Raw genomic sequence first — 20,361 nt, 5'->3', positions numbered from 1 at the left:
TAAAGTCTATCAAATAGATAGTATTTTATTAGATATTTTAATGAATCACAGGTTCCAGTATTACACTAATGATTATTTTGTAACCATGTCTTGGAAACTGATTTCTAAATTTCTCTCACCTTAGCTTTTTATTACAGTGTTTGCAGCAGAAACAGTTATTATGTAGAATTAGTTTATCTGCCACCATTTTCTCCATTGGGTAAACTGGCATCAGGCATGCAGAGCACATCTCTTTAGCAGGTGACAGGAACTATGACAACAATATAGACATACATGCAATATGAGTTGTTATGTATGAAATACACAGGATGAAGATCTTCCTACGGAAAAAAGTCAGAATTGTTATATAATGCCATTTTAAAGATACAATAGACTGAGAGTTTATTCTAACTGTTAAAAAATAATAACAAATACTGCTTTGTAAGTGTATTTTATTTTATATGATATACAGGTTTTGAAACAAACATAAATATTTAACATTACCACTTAATTGCAACAGTACAAAAAACTTTCTCTTAAATAAAGCACCACAATAAAACCGTTTATTTTACACACATAAAAAGGATCAATAAATCTAATATATATGTATTTTAAATAGAAATATGCAAATAAAAATGACAAAATATTGTTACAAAAAGAATGGGCAGCTTGGCTAATGTTTTTCTGTGTCGGGATGGCCGAAAGTTACAAACACTTTCCTGTCTTTGCTTTTACACAGAGAATTTGAGGAGAAGGTCTGGCCAGACCTTTGCAAACCAGGTGAAGTCATTCCTTCATACCTCCCTGGATTGGGAACTACATCATATGAGGAAGATAATTCTGTCTCTGACTGCCTGGTTACAAATGTGGATCTTTTGGAGGAAAAGTAAGTATTCCCAAAGCAATCTATCTCTTCATATTTCTCACTGACAGTTTTAGTGCCAATAATTCCACTTGCAACCTCAGGAACTCGCTGTACTTCAAGAACGCTGACTTTCCTTCTAGGACTTGGAGGGCTACAAACGTGGCTGACTGAGATTTTCTCAGGGGAGGACTGTGTGATGGAGCTAACTGTATTAGGTTGGTCATTTGCTTTTGATTTGTCTGAGAGAGGCTGTGGTGACGTGGGTGACTCCACGGGTTTTCTTGCAGCAGAATGAATGGAAATAAATGAAGGAGAGGAGGGGATGTTTGAGCATGTTTTTCCCATTTGAATTTGATGTACATGTGGTGCTTCTTTGGGCAGACCCCTGTTATCACTGCTCTGTGCCTGTTTAGGTTGCACAGGTTTTGCTTTGCTGGACACAATGCTGATTTTCCTAATGTTTTTAGTACTTGGAGAGACATTATCAACATTTAAGGATTCACTAAACAGACCTGACAACCCTGCAATGTCTGCCTCTGACTTTAAATTTGAGACAGAGTACAGAGCCTTTTTTATTGCCTCCTCTATGTCCAAGAGTTTAGCTAATGTTTGTTCTTTCAAATTGATGATGTCCATGCTTGCTTTCTCTAGGTCCTCAAATGCGGCCTCAACGGAGGATATGCTCTCTACATCATCTCTTAAGCCTTCCGTCTCTGTGCCAGCTCTTGGAAAATGTCTGCATTTCATATTTTTTATTGGATTAGTAATCCAAGCAGGCACATTCTCAAACAAAGTCTTCAGAGATTTAACATCCACCTCACAGGTCTCCCCCTCTATTTCTTGAACTTTTGACAAAATGATCTTAAGCTCTTCTCGTCTCATAAGGTTTTCAAATATCTCCATGGCTGCTTTTACGTTGCCCCTCATGATCTCGTCTTTGTGGACGGAGAGCCTCTGGTGGCGCTCATCTTCTGTCTCTCTCCTTGCTTTCTTTTCTCTCAAAACAACTTTGTTCTCAGAATCATTGTGCTCTTTAATGGTTTGATCGTACTTTGAAGGAACTTCATGTTTTTCAGGTGTTGAAGGGGTGTCTTTGCAGGCGAAGTGTAACTTAACTTTATTTGTGTTCTCTTTGAAAGTTTTAGCCTGTTCCTGTATGGTTTTGTTTTGCACAACTTTAATTTTCTTTGAGAAAGTTGGGGTTGTGTCCATAGTTGTTTTCTTTTCCCCAAAATTCTGAAGTGCAATCTTAAACCCATTGTTTAGTTCATTATTGTCCTTTGAATAACTCTGCATACACATCCTGATCTCTTCTGCAGCATTTATCCTCTGAATCACATTTTTCTCCATTCCTATTCTATTAGAAGCAAAGGAACCTTCATCATGAGTTTCGCTGACTGATGGAGTGTCCATATGTTGCATGTGGGAATTTTGAACCCATTGCTCAGTGTACTGCATCTTCTGAAAACCCACAGGGTCTGTTAAGTTTGTCCTTTGAACTGGTTCATGAATGTTGCATTGCCTGTCATTAACTTTGTTTGAAGTTTCTGCGGTTTCTTTTTCATGTGAAAACGTTTTCTTGTTGGCAATCACTTTGGGTGGGATTGTTGGAGTCTGCTTATTAATTAGACAATCAGGTGAGCTTGGACAAATTTGTGTTTTTTCTGCAATGTGTTCGGAGCTGGTGGTGATGTGCAATGGCTTTGGTGGAATAACTGGCTTCTGATTTTTAACCTGATGGCCAGTTTTTGGAGGGATGGGTGGTGGATTATCATCTTTTTCTGCAAAAGTGCAAGAGAGCTTTGAATTGTCCATGCTGGAGTTAACAGATTCTGAATTCAGTGCCGAGATGATCAGATGCTCACTTCCTGTCACTGAAACCGAAGAAGACAATTGAGTGTCAGATGAAGGCAAATTATCAAAACTCTGCTTGCATTTAGTCCCTGAGTCATTTGTCATCTTGCTTTGTGTCTGTCCAGATTGTCTATATAACATTGCTGCCTTGTAATCTCCTTTAGAAATATTTATGCTAGATCTCTCGAGAGACTGGAGTGTCTCTTGCATATTACCTCCAACAACTTGCTCTCTGTCTACATTTCTCTGCTCTACTGCAGCACTTCTTAAAGACTGTATAGCAGCCTTCACATCACCTTTAACAATAGCTGGCTCTAACTCTGAAACCTGAAGAGTGTTATCTAGCACTGTTGAGCCATTTTCTATACTAATATCTATTATATTTTTTCTCCCTCCCACTTCATTCTGACAACACACTATTTCGGTGGATCCCTGATTATTCTCTATGTCACTAACCTTTCGAAATGTTGTCGTAATCCGCTGGTTACTCAAGGAGGATGTTGTAGACTGCTCCACTGTTGTGTTGCTTTGAGACTGAGATGATTCATTTAGATTACACAGCTTTCCAGGAGCGACATGTTCTCGTTCTACTCTCATGCTTTGGTTCTTTGCTCTCTCCAGGGACCTTTTGGCAGCTTTAATATCCCCTGAAATGATTTCCTCCTTAATTAATTTCCTTTCATTTTCTTCTGAGCACAACTCTTCTACCTCTATATTCAGATCATAAATGGTGCCTGGTTTGATGACCTCACGCTCCATGTGCAAGCTTTGTTGTTTTGCCCGCTCCAAGGATTCAAGCGTTGCCTTAATGTCCCCAGAAACAATTTCCTCTTTCTGGATCATGACTGGCTGCTTGACTGCCTCATCAAGTTGCTGCATGGCCGACAAAATATCACCTCTGATGATCTCCTCCCTTGACATGCAGTTTCCAACATCCAGGTCTGTGCAGACCTCTGAGAAAACCTTTTTTACATTCTTAACATCTCCTGGTACAACATCCAAGATTGTTCTTTCAGCTTGGTCTCTTTGTTGATTTAGGTGTCGCTTTGCTTCCTTTACATCACCTTGAACAATTTCAATTTGGTCTACACTGGAGGCTGCTGGTTCCTCCTCAGAAAGTTCTCGCTGTAGACTCTTAAGGTCACCCTTTTCAATGCAGCTTCGATACAGACCAACATTCCCCCTTTCATTTTGTTCCAGTCTGCAAGATGGTTTGGTCTGCTGGCTGTGGACTGTGGCAAGGAGGTTGCCAATAGTGGACTTGACATCTCCTCGTGCGATGTCGTGTGACTCAGTCAGGCTGCTTTGACAGTGGAGGGAATACACAGTCATCTCTGGCTGCCCACCTTCCGATTCTTGCATCACCAAGCCTGTCTTGATTGTTTTTTGTTGAACCAACAAGCTCTCAATAATTTTAACTGCTTCTTGGGTCTTGCACTCTGCCTCAGGGTTAGTTGCACATCCAGGCTGTTGAAATGGGATTTCAAGCACTGTGCTGTGCATCTTGCCTTGTTCATCCTCTTTAAGTAGAACAACTTTAGGTTTCAGGTTCGGTTTGAACAGTAACTGCAGCATTATTTTCCTGATGTTTCCCTCAACAACTTCCTCCTTTTGAACTGTGGTCTCCTCATTGTTCACAATTTGATATTTTGCCATGTTTACGTACTTATAATCATTTGCCTGGATGATGATTCCACTTGAATGAATGAATGAATAATGGCAAAGGCGATAGAGTGTGTCTGTCACACTCTCTACAGTGATTTTGTCCAGCGGTGTGGTCTCGAATAACCATGTTGTGCTTTTGACATCTGCCTTGGGGATTTCTTCCTTTGATGAAACAAACTCTTCCTTTGATGAATCAGTTGATTCATCAATCTTTATTTTATCCAAGGGCTGTGATTCAAATAACCAAGTGCAGCGTTTCACATCTCCCTTTGCATTATCCTCTCGATGTACAGTTGTCAAGGCATTCTGCTCATCTGGCTCACCTTTAAGAGTATCAAAAGGTTGGTTCTCAAACAGCCAGGTTGAGGTACGTACATCACCTTGTTGAACGTCTGTAACGCTCACCATTCGCACATACTTTTTTTGGGCAGCTTGCTCAGTCTCAAAAAGTTGCTTGCTTTGTTGCACACTGTTCCCATTGCTTATATCTTCAACAACCCTCACTGAAGGCCCTTCTCTTCCTTCGAAGGAGTCAAGAGGCTGAGTCTCAAACTTCCAGCGTGCTGATTTCACATCCCCCTTGCACACATCCTCTTGTGTAACTGCGCGGATGACGTAAATTTCTTTATCTGCTTGAATAGTATCCAGTGGCTTGGTTTCAAACATCCACCTCGCACCCCTGACATCTCCTCTCATCACTTCCTCTTTTTTTACAGTGGTAACTTCATGAAACTGTCCGTCCTTGTCTCTTATAGCATATAACGGTTGTGATTCAAAAAGCATTGTGCTGGATTTCACATTACCGCTACTGTTCATGGGCTTCTCAACACTCATTGACTGGTGTTCGAGTAGTTCCTCTTTATCCTGGATTTTGTCCAGAGAGAAAGTTTCGAAAATAAACTTCTTGCTTCCAACATCACCACCCTCAACATCACTGACACTGTGAGTTATTCTGTCCTCTTTCTCATTAATGTTGCTTATAGGCTGATTCTCAAACAGCCAAGTGAATTTGTGGACCGATCCTGACTGAATTTCGTTTTTCTTCTCCTCAGACACTTTGATGCATTCACTTCCTATTTCATGAAGTGACTTGGATTCAAAGATTTCCTTGACACTAGAGACATCTCCAGACTGGACATCCACCTGACTAACATATCTTACATTTTGGCCAGAATCTGTTTGCTTTGTTATTCTGTCCAAAGTCTCTGTTTCAAACAGGTGTTTAACTGTCTTCACATTCACATCACTTTTTATGTCTTCCTGCACAGTACTGCACAATTTCAAACTGAAGTCCTCCTTGTCTTTAATGTTATCCAATGGCTGTGTTTCAAAAAGCCACGTGTGTGACTTCACATCGGCTTTTGGTACTGGTTCTACATCCTGGTTCTTTTCTGATTTCTCATACAAAATGTCCATTGGTTGTGTCTCAAACAGCCATTTGCACGTCTTCACATTACCCTTTTGAAATTCTTCTGTTGGTACTGTTGAGTTTGCTTCTTTCTCACTCTTTAAATTTATGCAATCCAAAGGTTGTGTTTCAAACATCCATTTAGCTGTCCTCACGTCACCTGTCAGGTCCTCTTGCCTTGTAATGCCCTTTATGAGCTCTACTTGTCCGCTACATTCTTCAAATTGGTCTAAAGGTCTTGTCTCAAACATCCATTTGTAATTCTGTACATTTCCTTTGATGCATTCTTCTCTACTGACAGTCGTAACCTCATGGAAATTTCCAGCACAGTCTTTAATTGCATACAATGGTGTGGTTTCAAACAGTGAACGGTTGCCTTTGACATCCCCGGCTGCAATGTCGTGGATTTGACTCTCTGCTTTCACAGAGATGTGACTAAGAGGTAATGTTTCAAAAAGGTCCTTGAAAGTCTTCACATCTCCTTTCTCATCATTTTGAACTTTGTTTCCACTATCACCTGTTGTTTTACCAACACTGAATTTCTCAAACTGCAGCTTTTTGTCTTTAACTTCTCCTTTTTCATCACTTGACACCATAACTTTTTGGAGATGTCCTACCTCATAGCTGTCTTTCAGAGTGTCCATGGGCTGAGTTTCAAAAAGCCATAGGGTGGATCCTACATTTCCTCCAACAATTGCCTCCTTCTCTGAAACTTCACCCACAGACTCTCCTTTAAGAGATGACAGAGGCTGCTTTAGTTTATGAACACCTGCTTCCCCAGAGATGTCCTCCACTGTTCCTTTGAACTTTTGTTCTTCCACAAGACCTTCATGAATTGCATCAAGTGGTTGCGTCTCGAACATCCATTTCTTCTGATCAACACCACCTTTCTGGGCTTCCTCAAGCGAGATCCCCCGAATGATCTGCACACCAGCTCCTTTATTAATGTGGTCCAAGGGTTGAGTTTCAAAAAGCCAACGTGCTGTTTTAAAGTCACTGCTTTGGATTTCTTCTCTACAGATTGATTTGATTTCATGGATTTTGCCACTGCTATCCCTAAGCGCACAACAGGGATCTGCTTGAAAGAGTTTGACGGTTTTTTTCACATCTCCTTTATTCTCATGGAGTTCTGATTTGAGCATTAGGAAGTGTTGGTCTTCAACAGAGCAACAGCGGCCTAAAGCGTCCAATGGTTTGGATTCAAACAGGAGACGTGCACCTCTCACGTCTCCCTTCTGAACGGGTTCCTTCAGTACGACCTCCACTATTTCCTCATCCTCCATCTTTGACTTTCTGATAGAGTCTAGAGGCTGTGTCTCAAACAACCAGGTGGCTGTGCGAACATCTCCTTTGACTACACCTGGTCTCTCATCAGCTGTTGTGCATTGACCATCAAACACTGAATGCTCAAACAGTGAGGATTTGCTCCTCACATCCCCACCTTGAAGATTTTCTTCATCAAGTAATTTTTTTGTTTCATGTGGGTCTCCAATATTGTCAAGAGTCCAGTTCTCAAATATCCAGCGCATGGATTGGACTTCCCCCTGATATGCTGCATCTACTGATTGGGGATTTATTGCATCTAGTAGTTCATCATCTACAACATCATCAAGATTCATCTTCAATTCAGGATGAATGTGTTTAAAAATACGCTTCAGTTCGTTTTTTTGACGTTGCTGGTAGAACTCTGAGAAGGTTTCTTTTGGAGGTGGTACGGGGAGTGGGTTTTGGCTTAGGTCCTTTTGAAGTGACTCCAGAACCTGAGGTCTTGGTAGAGGAGGTGGAGGGGGAGGGAAATCATCATCTCCACTGGCTGCATCGGTCACTTTTATCTGTTTGGCTACTTCTGCCATCTTGGATGCAAAGAAGAAGTATGAAGGCTCAAGTTACTCTCCACAATGCAATGAAATAAATTGTCAATAGTAAACTCTTAATTAAAAACATAGTTAAAAGTTAGTATTTTTAAGCTTAAAAGCCATACTTTACCTTTTTCTGTGTTTAGTAGGGAATAGTTCACTGCACACCTATTCATGTGAGGTTTGACTTCATTCATGGTTTTCAGCCTTGTTAGTACAAAATGAATGCTCCATAACAAATGACGTTTCACATTTCCACACATTTTAGGGAAAAAACTTGAGAGGATAGTAAAGAATATTTCTAGAGTATAATTCATTGTAACCAAAATCCAGCTATAATGCCAACTACATGCAGAAATATCATTACATTTATTGGGATTTTTGAGGAATTTTCAAAAACACTACAAATTGTCAATATGGTTATGGGATTTTACCTCCTATGTTAAGAATATATTTACTGGATTTTACCTCCTATGTCTACTTTACTTTAACTGTATCACAAACCCTGTCATTAACAAGACTACATCTTTACCACATTACTTACCATGTTTGTGAATCTGATTTAATTATGGATATTTAAATTATATTAATGTATTACCCTGTTTGTTTGGAAACATGATAAAGCACTTTTTTAATATACTAAGACTGCCACAAAGAATATCTTTATTAAATTTGTTTCTAAATTAGTCACAGCACATATTAGCATTAGTCATTCGTCACACAGCAGACTTAGAAAGTCAGCAAAAACTATTGTTCATACCTTGCTTTGTTGTTTCTTCTTTCCGCTTGAGATCAGGTGTTCTTGGACCACACTGCCCTGAGAAAGAAGCATGATTAATTATTCCTACTCATTTTTCATAGAAAACTTAAGATTTGATTTGCATGAAGCTGTTTTTCACAACACATTACTTATTCAGTGACTGAGGAAAACACTGGCCACCAGAAGACTTACTGTACTATACTGTACTGTAAAATGAGTGTGGACCAGACTTTACAGCATTGTGTGCATGCGAGTGATTCAGTCTGAGAACTTGACCTTACAGATGCCTGTGTGCTGTGAGTGATATGACAGATGCAATGAGCACTCACTTGCTGTTTGATGGATCCTGAGGAGTCTGCAGCTGCTACCTTTGAGAGGTAAAGGGCAGATCTATCTTTCACGCTCTGGATAGGGGAGGAGGTGTACTTCTGTTTGTGCTCTTGATAGGAGGCAGATTGTCTCTGGTCTTTTTTGAAATGTCTCCTCTCATCTAATTCACACAAGACACAAATATAGATTCACTAATTGCATACGCAACTTGTCGGAGTTGTTTAAATAAATGTAGCCTATATCATTAATTGTTAGTTTATTGATTATGGTGTATGTTTTTGATTTATGGTTTATCATCTTTTGCTTTTGAAATTTTTGACTTCTAATAGTAGATGACTTTTGTTTTGGTATTCCCTGGTGAATGGAAATTTTGGAAACATTTGCTTCATTTGGTCATTATTTATTAATTAGCATGCATTATATATTAACTGCATTTTGCAGATTATTTAAAATTTTGAATGTGTGTTAAACAGCTGTTTGTGAGGTCTGTATGCAAACTAATTGCGACAGAAACTACCAGAAGCAAAAATATCTGTGGCATGTTACTAAAGCATTTTTTAAAAATAATTTTGTGATCATAAGCATAAAATGTTGAATAATAATCCAGAAGTAGGCTAGAAATAAAACAAGACTGAACTGACCCAGTTCCTTGGCCATCTAATGGCTCTGATAGTGGTGTGTATAAATAGACTGGAGCTGGTGTTGGTATGCTTTTATCTGTGGGTTATTATTATACCTCAAGGACCTATGGAAACTATTCAGCTCCACACATAGTAGGCTATATGTGTAAGACTGTCTAATTGCAAGAAAAATTACATTTTTTAATGCATTTTTAAAAATTACACTTGTTAGGCTACAATAGTTGTCTGTTCTCAGATGTACTGTTACATTTTGATTGTATTTCTTAGCATGACATCTAACTAAACAAAAACAGTGGCCTGCACGCCATTGTAAAATGTCAAAAAGGAACAACCACGGTGTCAGCTGAATTGTGACCCTTTTTAACGTTTCTCATTCTCAGGAGACAAAACACTGTGACAAAGCTTCCCCGATTCATGTTTCTATCTTAGCCTTTTTACATTGGGAATTATATTTTGCTAGCATGGTTTTAAAATGGTCACCAAATAATAGTACTGTATATCTAGAAAGCAAATGATCAGATTCAGAATATGAAAGAAATTGGTTATTTAGCTAATACCTAAAGTTTGTTTGTTAGTTCATTCTTAGCAAACGATAAAAAACGGTTTGCTTGATGTGAACCGAGAGAAGTCTTATTGTTTCTGAATGCTGAATTACAGTGTATCACTTGTTGACGATGTGTGATGTAATTACGGTTTGGAGCAGCAAAAGAAGACTTGGCACATTGGATTATTGTAAAACTGCAGTAGGCATGATCTAAACAAAAGCCCTGTCCCTGATCCCTCTGAGGACAGGAGCACTAGAGGCAGCACAGGTCTGTCAGCTGTAACTAATGATTATATTCGAGCATACCTCTGTTTTTCACTCTGTAAGCTCTCATGGGACAAAAGGACAGGGCCCATCACTGGCGCCACTCACGAGTCTGAGCTTAAAACGTTTGCATAGCTGGATGAGCACAGAGAATAACAGGGCCATACAATACTGAGGTCTAGCTAGACGTTAACCAGTTAGAAGAGTGAGTCGAAATATTGTGCTCTCCGATTTGTAAAGAACAGAACTGAAGCATCTTGTCAAATTACTAAGATAACAAATGTTTCATTTTATAAAGCCGCAGCAGCTACACGTAACATTTTTACTAAGGATTTAAATGAGAATCCTGTGTAAACTGCACTGCGTTTGGCTTGATCTTTGTGACGCTGTCATGTGATAAAAGTGCCTGCTTGCATTTCCTTTAAGCCTAATCAGACATAAAAGGTGTAGTTAAGGAACTGTAATGTATAGATATGGACATGATCAAAAGCCTCTGTGGAGTTGTAAACAGTGCCCATCTCTGCCTGCTTCCTTGTATAATGATTTAATTTGGGTCAAATGATCTAAACATTTATTTACATCTGTGATAAAATTCATTTGATATCTGTATTTCAAAGAACTTTCATTCAGCTGACATCATATCAGCTGAATGAAAGTTTGACAGAGACCAGCCCCCATTCATGGAGGGCACAGCTATTAGTGTCCTAGAATGTGAGTGCTTTTGTGCTGCTGACAGCTGTCCAAATTATTGTGATATGCACTTGGTATTTATTCTCGTCAGCTGCCTTCCTTGGTTTCCTGTGAGCGCTCAAAGGTCTTGTTAAAAACACAACAACTTAAAAGCACTGCTTAAAATAGTGCAGGTTCGACCATGGCATATTTAGCTGGCACTTCTGTCTGTCACTATATTAGCCACTGCATATTCAACAAGGTGATTTCAGGTGTTGTATACACTTCCGTTCAAATGTTTAGGGTTGGTAAGATTACATTTTATTTTAATACTTTTATTCAGCAAGGATGAATTATATTGATCAAAAGTGACAGTAAAGACTTTTATATTGTTAGTGACTAATAGTGATGTCCGGCCTGGGAAAAATCTTCACACTTTATTTAAATATGATTAAAAATTTGTTAACGATTTTGTAATCATATTGCGTAGTTGTGCTTTGTGTCAATTTTTTTGTGGTGATAACGCAATGAATGAACGCAATGATTAACGCCAAATTGTGCTACAAAGAAATTATGAACACACTAAATATGAGAGAACCAACAAAATATTAATAACTGATTATTTTGTATGTAGCTTTTTGCTTATGCATTTTTTTTTTCAAAGTAAAATAATCCCACCCTTTGTTTTTCCTTCAAATATAAAATATAATATTTACCTCATATTCTGATTGTTAAATTGAACTTGTAGTGTCATAAAAAAAAACGAATATCCCCTCCGGACATCATTTTTTGTCACTACTGTATAAATTATATTCTTTTTAACTTTCTATTCATCAAATAATTCTTAAAAAAAGTATATGTTTCCACAAAAATATGAAGCAGCTCAACTGTTTTCAACATTGCTTATAATAATAAATGTTTCATGAGCATCAAATCAGCATATTAGAATGATTTCTGAAGGATCATGTGACACTGAAGACTGGAGTAATAATGCTGAAAATTCAGCTTTGTATGACAGGAATAAATTACATTATAAAATATATTAAAACAAAAACGGTTATTTTAAATTGTAATAATATTTCACAATATTACTGTTTTACTGTATTTTTGATCAAATAAATGCAGCCTTGGTGAACACAAGACCCCAAACTTTTAAACAGTTGTGTATGTGTGTGTATGTATGTGTGTAGTTCAAAATGTTACTTTAACAGGCTTGTTGTTAGAACTCAGGTTAAATTGAACAGTATAAATTATATAACTGTTCTCATTTTCTTTACTTTGGGTTAATTATTATACATTTTAGGTAATTATCATTACATCTGAAGACATGTCGTTCAACATAATTGGATCATTTTGAAATTCACAGGCATTACTTTGAGTCAATGACAATCAATCACAATGTTCTGCTAAAATAAAGGAAAAATTCACAAACCAAATTTATTCAAATGTAGGCTATTTTATCCCTTTAATATGCTATATTATTATGTTTATACTATAATATTTGAATTTCTATAATTCCTGTCCACACTGATTCCTGTACTCACAGAGTGAATTGCCGGTTCCAGATAGCAGGTCTTTGCTGTCTTTAAAGCCTCAGTCTTGTGTATTTCCGCAGGTGATGGCTTGTGTTGGTCTGACTCTGATGCTGTCTGTAGCAGTAGTCCTGTCTCACTCTGTCCCTCTCTAAGGGGTGACAGCTGATTTTTATCACTGCTCACTGCAGAGCGTGATGAGGCCAGCCTGCTATTTTGGAAGCAGCATGGGCGGTATTCCACACGCCTGAGTCAATCAGTGGTTCTGGAAGTGACTGGGGTACAGGGAACCCCCTTGAGCACAATTCCCACATTAGCCTACATTTGCTTCCTAATGCCAAAGGATGTTTGAGAAGTATTGAAATACATTTTACGTGAATACATTTCAGTGGCTTTTTGGCTGATTGTTCAGAAAGAGTCTCTATTTTTAGCTGTTCATATTAAAACTCTAAAACCGAACACCGCTAATAAGAACGTTATGTCCAGTGACGTTTGATGAACTTTACAGAGCTTGCTAATACATCTCAAAATAATGAAGGCACTGACTAATGCCATAAACGTACTTGTGAGTATTAATACTTATGAATGGTTGAAACAACCTGTGGTAAATTTGAGGCTAATTTTGTTCTGTTTAAGCTACACAACTAAGTTTTAATATGCTCTCTGTTGTACACACCCGTGAAGAAGCATTGCGGGTAAAGGTGATGATACACAGGGCAACTTTTTGAGCAATGTTGCTGGGCAATCTTGCCGGTCGATTGTTGCTTGAGCACTTTCCCATTGAAAATGGGCAATAAATTTCTATCTGGATCATTTAGATCGGTCGTGGGACCTGTGTCTCATCGGGTGGCAACCTGGGTGTCCATCGGGTGCCCAGCAATATTGCTCAAAAAGTTGCCCTGTGTATCATCATCTTAAGACTATAAACAAACTTGGGGTGTATTTTGACACAAGAGATTGTGTAAAGCAGTTCTGAAAATTCTTTGGACGCTTAACCCATACTTGACTGTGGTGTCTGTATGAAGTCAGTTCATCACATTAACATTAATATGTCTTATTAACATTTGACAAAGTCCAACTATATTTATTTTTGTGAAAAGCATTTGCTTGAGCAACTTTTTCTTTCAAATTAATGTGCATTAATACAAATAAATTAAGATATGATTTTTATATATTTAAATGTAAATAATTGCAATTATATATTTATCTTTGTGTAATAAATATTATATTAATATTTGTTTTATTTATTAATATGATTTTTGCTATCTAATACAATGATATTCTTACATTGTTAAAAGCGGCTTAATTATTTCAAAAACCTTTGAGGCCACTGTATAACTGTCACAGTGTCTGGTTTATGTTCTTTGGGTCACCACTAGATGTCCTCCTTCCTCACGGTGTCCAGCCGGTGCCGGTGTCGTCTGCTCCTGAGCCGGAGCCGGTGTCGTCTGCTCCTGAGCCGGAGCCGGTGTCGTCTGCTCCTGAGCCGGAGCCGGTGTCGTCTGCTCCTGAGCCGGAGCCGGTGTCGTCTGTTCCAGTTCCTGAGCCGGTGGAGTCTGTTCCAGTTCCTGAGCCGGTGGAGTCTGTTCCAGTTCCTGAGCCGGTGGAGTCTGTTCCAGTTTCTGAGCCGGTGGAGCCGGAGCCAGTGTCTGTTCCATTTCCTGAGCCGGAGTCTGTGTCTGTTCCATTTCCTGAGCCGGTGGAGTCTGTTCCAGTTTCTGAGCCGGTGGAGCCGGAGTCTGTGTCTGTTCCAGTTCCTGAGCCGGAGTCTGTGTCTGTTCCAGTTCCTGAGCCGGTGGAGTCTGTGTCTGTTCCAGTTCCTGAGCCGGTGGAGTCTGTGTCTGTTCCAGTTCCTGAGCCGGTGGAGTCTGTGTCTGTTCCAGTTCCTGAGCCGGTGGAGTCTGTTCCAGTTCCTGAGCCGGTGGAGTCTGTTCCAGTTTCTGAGCCGGTGGAGCCGGAGCCAGTGTCTGTTCCAGTTCCTGAGCCGGAGCCAGTGTCTGTGTCTGTTCCAGTTCCTGAGCCGGAGTCTGTGTCTGTTCCAGTTCCTGAGCCGGTGGAGTCTGTTCCAGTTCCTGAGCCGGTGGAGTCTGTTCCAGTTCCTGAGCCGGTGGAGTCTGTTCCAGTTTCTGAGCCGGTGGAGCCGGAGCCAGTGTCTGTTCCAGTTCCTGAGCCGGAGCCAGTGTCTGTGTCTGTTCCAGTTCCTGAGCCGGTGGAGTCTGTTCCAGTTTCTGAGCCGGTGGAGCCGGAGCCAGTGTCTGTTCCAGTTCCTGAGCCGGAGCCAGTGTCTGTGTCTGTTCCAGTTCCTGAGCCGGAGTCTGTGTCTGTTCCAGTTCCTGAGCCGGTGGAGTCTGTGTCTGTTCCAGTTCCTGAGCCGGTGGAGTCTGTTCCAGTTCCTGAGCCGGTGGAGTCTGTTCCAGTTCCTGAGCCGGTGGAGTCTGTTCCAGTTTCTGAGCCGGTGGAGTCTCCGCCGTGGCCGCCCGAGGGGTCGTCTCCACCGTGGCCGCCCGAGGGGTCGTCTCCGCCGTGGCCGCCCGAGGGGTCGTCTCCGCCGTGGCCGCCCGAGGGGTCGTCTCCGCCGTGGCCGTCCGAGGGGTCGTCTCCGCCGTGGCCGCCCGAGGGGTCGTCTCCTCCCTGGCCGCCTGATGGACTGTCTACTCCGCCCTGGCCGCCTGAGGGGAGGTCTCCGCCATGGCCGCTCGATGGACTATCTGCTCCGCCCTGGCCGCCCGATGAGTGGTCTGTTCTGCCTTGGCCGCCCGAGGGAAAGTCTCCGCCCTGGCCGCCCGATGGACTCTCTGCTTCGCCCCGGTCGCCGGTTAAGCTGTCAGCTCCTGTTCCCCTCCATGGACCTGGCCCCCCATCCCTCCCCCTGATCCTCCATCGTTGCACCTTCATCCTGGACTTTTGTTGGGTTTTTGTTATGTCTTGGAGCGTCTGGTAGCCGCTCCGTAGAGGGGGGGTTATGTCACAGTGTCTGGTTTATGTTCTTTGGGTCACCACTAGATGTCCTCCTTCCTCACGGTGTCCAGCACACTCTTGGACTACATTCCCCATGATCCTTGTCTTTTCATTGCACTCAGCTGTCCCTTATCACTGATCATTGCACTCAACCTGTTTCCCATTATCATTGTCATTTCCCTGTGTATAAATACCCTGCCTGTTTAGTGTTTGTTACGGAGTCCTTGTCTTAGATCACACCACTTTTGAGTACTGCCTTCCTGCCTGTCTGGTATTGTTCTTGTTTTTGGATTGCTTCTCTGGTTTTGACCCCTGCATGGACTGTTTGTGAGTACGGATTCCCCAATAAATCAACTGCTTTTGGATCTTTAATTCCCTGTGTGTGTGTCGTGACAATAACCTAAAACACCATTGGTGGGCACAGCACAGACACTGAAGGGTCTCTCAAAACCCTTTCAAACAACTATAACCCCAAAACACTGATTCAACCCAGTCCAAAGTGTCACTCGTGTCAAGCGTGATGAATGTAAGGTCAGTGGATTGGGTCAGTGTCATAACTGGCATTTTAAGCAGTATGTTTTGTCTCTTCAATGCACTGAACACAAGCTTACGCATTCAATCCTGCTGTCAACCCTCTTTGAAAACTTGTGAAATAGGACTCACTATTTGCAGGCAGGATTTTGTGCATGCGAGTAAGACGAAACTATTCTGTTAGGATTATCTGAGGAATATTTTTAACACACAGATACAGCCGGCAGATTCCTTCTCTACAGGAACTTCAGATGGCCCCACATGTTTGTGTAGGAACACTTTAGATGCCAAGGTTTTGTCTCACATAGGGTACAAAGTTCAAGTGACCTTTGACCTCATAGTTACTGACTAACATAGCTGACTAACAGTTAAGAAGAATGAAATAACTGGTGATTATGCTCACTCATTCACACTATTTGTACAAACAATTCGGTTTTGTTATAATGTGTTGATCAACTCACCATTCAGCCCAGTGGAGGATCGGGTGACATATCCAGGAGCTCCACTGACTGTTCTCCTTCTCGTTGTCTCAAAGGCTTTTTCTTTCTATCAAGGGAAGCAAGGGCATATTTTTAACATGTTTTTTTTTGTTTTGTTTTAAGAGATTTTTAAGTGATAATATTATGAATAATATTAAGGTATAATTATTTATTGTTTTATCTTATTTTATTTAAAAATGTGCTGAATGGATTGAAAGTGGACAGTTTTTTCCTCATTTGAATTGAAAAAACTGCTCATTTGTTTGATTTATATATACCAATATTTTCTTTCTCATTAAATCTTTTTGAGATTTTAAATAAATAATATTAATATTATATTAATACTATTAAGATATTATTTACTTCAAGGTATTCAAAGTATTAATTCAAGTATTAATTATTATGTATTGTTTGTGTTTTAGTTCATTTAAAAATGTGTGAATTCATACAGAATTGACTCTAAACCGCGTTATATATTATTATAGTTTTATATTATATTACTATTTTGAATTATATTTTATTTTTATATTTACGGTTTAGTTACATTTTTAGTAATTTAGTTACAGTATGTGCTATTGTCATTTTTTTTTTTTTTATATTACTATTTACCTTTAAATTACGGAGCACCTAAAGGGACATGGTGGTGGGGAAAAAAATATGAGTGAAGGAACAAAATATGAGATGGAGGAAAAATAAATGTCAATACTGCATTCCCCCGAGAAACTTTCCTTGCGTTTCCTTGCAAAACTTTTGTGTTCCGCCGAGAAACTGTGTGTTAGCTCGTTTTACGAATGAACGCAACGTTTCTTGAGGGAACGCAAAACATTTGCGAGAGAACTCAAAAGCATTGACTTATTATTTTTCCTCCCGTCTCATATTTTTTTCCACCACCATGTCACTTTAGGGTCTCCGTAGCTCGGTACTATAGGGCTCCGTATACATTGTTTTTATTTCAGTTTTGGATTTGTTTCCATGTTAGTAATTGTAGTGCTTTAACTTATTTCAGTTAGTTTATCATTTTCTTTATTTTTATTTTTTCTCTAATATTTATATTTCATTTTATTTTTGCTTTATTTCAATTAATAAAAATGTTTTATTCATTGTAGTTTTAGTTAACTATATAGTAACCTTGAATCTAAAAAGTCCAAAATGCACCCAAGGTTCCCACGGTTTCCATGGTTACCATGTGTATATCTCAGTTATCAGCCTTTTTGGAGAAATGAACCTGTGATCTCAATCACAAGTTGGACAAATTTGGGAGTCTATGGAAACCTGTGCATTCTTTTCTACAGAAACTCTGACCACCTGTTTCAAGAGGACTATGGGTTTTACTCTGCTTTATTTCTTAACCTTTTTCTGTCATGTTTCTGAATAATCTACATTATTGTATGTGTCTGTATTATTTAAAAAAAAATAATAATATATATATATATATATATATATATATATATATATATATATATATATATATATATATATATATATATATATATATATATAAGTCCAAAATTATATTTGTTGTATTATGTATACGTAATGGACAATTTTCTTGCTCATCTCAGTCAAACTGGAGGGTTCATCAATATTTAAAGCAAGGTTGAACACATAATTTAGTGACAACATTGGGTGAAAAGCACATGCTCCTTTCCTGAGTCATGTCTGTCCATGTTGTACAAACACAAACAAAAATAAAACATGACGTGACTGTTACACACCTGATGAGCCTTGTCTTTTTTGGCATTGGTGACAGTAGTAGCACCAGAATAACCTTTCTCCCTCCCCGGTGAGGTAATGTGACTCACTGGGCTGCTTTTGGCCTGTGGTGTGACGTTGAGACGAGGGCTGCTGGCGTAGTCCTGTCGCAGGGCGTTCTTTGACTCAAACAGGGCCCTCAGAGAGTTAGTGCCCACCTGGTCCGGCTGGGGCAACATGTCCATTGAAATACTTCTGGACAAAGTGGAATTTACCCCACTGAGGGACTCATATCTCCTCCAGAGACTTTCAACTTTACTCTCTTCATGGTTTGATCTTCTCAGGCTAGATGACTGTGGGATACAGAGATCATCCCTGTAAGCTGGATTTCATTGAAAGTATTGCTTAATACACAATAAATCAAAGTGGTTATACCTTAGACCAGGCCTCTTGTCTGCCAACATATGTGAGCTCCACACAGCTTTCATACCTAGAGAAAACAGTCAGGTTTCAGCCATAAACTTCACAGAAAAGAGTCTGTACAGTAAAAGCAAATAGATGGATTATGGTCGTACCTTTGAACAAGCTGAGACACAGGTGTCTTTCTGTCCCAAAACAGCGACGCTGATGTAGACCATGAACTATGACCTCCAGAAAGGCTCCTGAGGGACTGACTTCTTCTCAAAGTAAAGCTCATCCTAGTGGTGGAAACACATCAGTAAATAAATCAAAGACAAAATATTTTTTCTATCATGTTTTTGTTAAAGTGCCTCATGATACGCATTTTAAAAATCACAGACAGTAGGTTAAAGGAATAAGGAAGGTTAAAGGAATTTTTAAAACAAATTCATCATTTGATTTAAACATTTGTGATAGATAAATATATCAATACAACACAAACAAATGTAATAATAAACGGAGCAATTCCAAGAGGGTCCTCACACCATCGGTGCAGGGCCCTAAACATCTTTTAACACACACACACACACACACACACACACACACACACACACACACACACACACACACACACACACACACACACACACTATATAAAACACTTGTTAATCCAGTCTAACCAGTAAAACAGTGTGTAAATGACTCTGGTCACATGATCCACCTGCTTGTCAGCCCTTTTCTCATCTGACTCAGTTAATGTTTATCATTCATATGCTTTGTTAAATTACACATTGAAAGATTTGCTGTATTGTGCAATTTGCACATAATATGTGCAAATAGCAAAAAGTGGAGAGCTTTCATATAATCGTGCACACATGAATAAAATGAAAGTGAATAGATGATATGTCAGGGAATATCAATCAGAATCAGTACACATAAACACTACACAGTTACTGCAGTCCATTTATGACTAAATGGTCACTAGCCTAAATTTGAGTAATTAAGCCTAAGCATGCATGTATGACTTTAAGTACCCCATAAGTTCCCCATAAAAAAATAAAGATGTACAAATTATCATCTCAATCCATCTTTAGCTAGAGAGTTACCTTAAGCGGTCAGTCTTGCGCTCCTCATTCCCTTCTGTTCTGCTGTGCAGTGTGAACTGGAGCATCACTCACAAGACACTCCTGTCACAGGCCAAAGTCCCTCATTTACAGCCTGAAAACTATCTGATCACTTATTTCCCATCCCATCCTTCTAGACAAGGGTTGAATAAAAGGTAAAATAAGGTCTTTAAACAATGCATTTAGAGTATTGATAATATTATCTATAATTCAGTATGGTTGTAGGCTATAACAAATGCTTCCTTCCATGTTAGCATGTTCAACTTTGAGGTAATTTCCTCATCAACAAGAGGGTTTCAAGTTATGTTTGTCTGCTGTTAGTCTGCTGTAAGATGTTAGTCTAGACAAAACGCTTGAGGAATGTAAAGGTTAGCATCTACTCACTGAGGATCATCTTGCTATTCATAGACGCTGCATGAACTAATGAATGCCTCGTTGTTTAGCACTTTCTGTCATGCAGTGAAGAGTAGCCGTAACATTGGGAATTTGAGATCCTAAATTCCAAAAACAGACCAGTAGGCTACAGCAGAATTCTATTATGCGACATATTCTACGCGAAAACAGCAATTCAAACTCATGGACGTTTTCTATTAGATAGTGAACATTAAATCATAGGGTTCTGTGGCATTGCTAATGAGAAATCTAATGCAACCTGTACTCATGTCGTTAAAAAGACTATACATAAGACTAATACTTTCTCCCTTTATGTATCTCTCCAAAAGTCTTTCTGCTTTCCTCATGACTTCTTTCTTGCTCGTTGCCATATTATAGTGAACAGGGAACCCATATTCAATGTCGTTTCTTCACCACT

At 39.5% G+C, this 20,361-nt stretch overlaps 1 protein-coding gene across 2 annotated transcripts; it reads right to left on the bottom strand.

Annotated features, from left to right (window-relative positions):
- Nucleotides 1-414: 414 nt before the first annotated feature.
- On the bottom strand, nucleotides 415-20,361 carry xirp1 (xin actin binding repeat containing 1). Of its 2 annotated transcripts, XM_081374316.1 has the most exons (9): nucleotides 19,935-20,361; nucleotides 19,533-19,683; nucleotides 18,603-18,725; nucleotides 18,463-18,517; nucleotides 18,051-18,380; nucleotides 16,318-16,402; nucleotides 8,717-8,877; nucleotides 8,388-8,444; nucleotides 420-7,624 (listed from the first exon to the last, which is right to left on the bottom strand). In XM_081374316.1, exons 2-9 carry the CDS (start codon nucleotides 19,595-19,597, stop codon nucleotides 653-655), a joined length of 7,848 nt encoding a protein of 2,615 aa, XP_081230442.1. In that variant the 5' UTR covers nucleotides 19,598-19,683; nucleotides 19,935-20,361; the 3' UTR covers nucleotides 420-652. The 2 variants fall into 2 exon arrangements, with proteins under 2 accessions (XP_081230441.1, XP_081230442.1); XM_081374315.1 differs by lacking the exons at nucleotides 16,318-16,402; nucleotides 18,051-18,380; nucleotides 18,463-18,517; ... (1 more) ...; nucleotides 19,533-19,683; nucleotides 19,935-20,361 and adding an exon at nucleotides 12,380-12,520 and having other exon boundaries at nucleotides 415-7,624.

Source organism: Scardinius erythrophthalmus (assembly GCF_964197995.2).
Source record: "Scardinius erythrophthalmus genome assembly, chromosome: 9".
NCBI classification, from domain to species: Eukaryota; Metazoa; Chordata; class Actinopteri; order Cypriniformes; family Leuciscidae; genus Scardinius; species Scardinius erythrophthalmus.
The sequence above is the reverse complement of the archived record's forward strand: the minus strand, read 5'-3'. Positions and strand labels throughout refer to the sequence as shown.

Excerpts from the sequence above, each read along its gene's own strand:
- xirp1 (XM_081374316.1), bottom strand. The coding sequence starts at position 19,597 with ATGCTCCAGTTCACACTGCACAGCAGAACAGAAGGGAATGAGGAGCGC. Across the intron at positions 8,878-16,317 it reads ATCCTCCACTGGGCTGAATG|ATGAGAGGAGACATTTCAAA; the intron begins GTGAGTTGATCA and ends TGTGTGAATTAG. Across the intron at positions 8,445-8,716 it reads CAGGATCCATCAAACAGCAA|GGCAGTGTGGTCCAAGAACA; the intron begins GTGAGTGCTCAT and ends CTTCTTTCTCAG.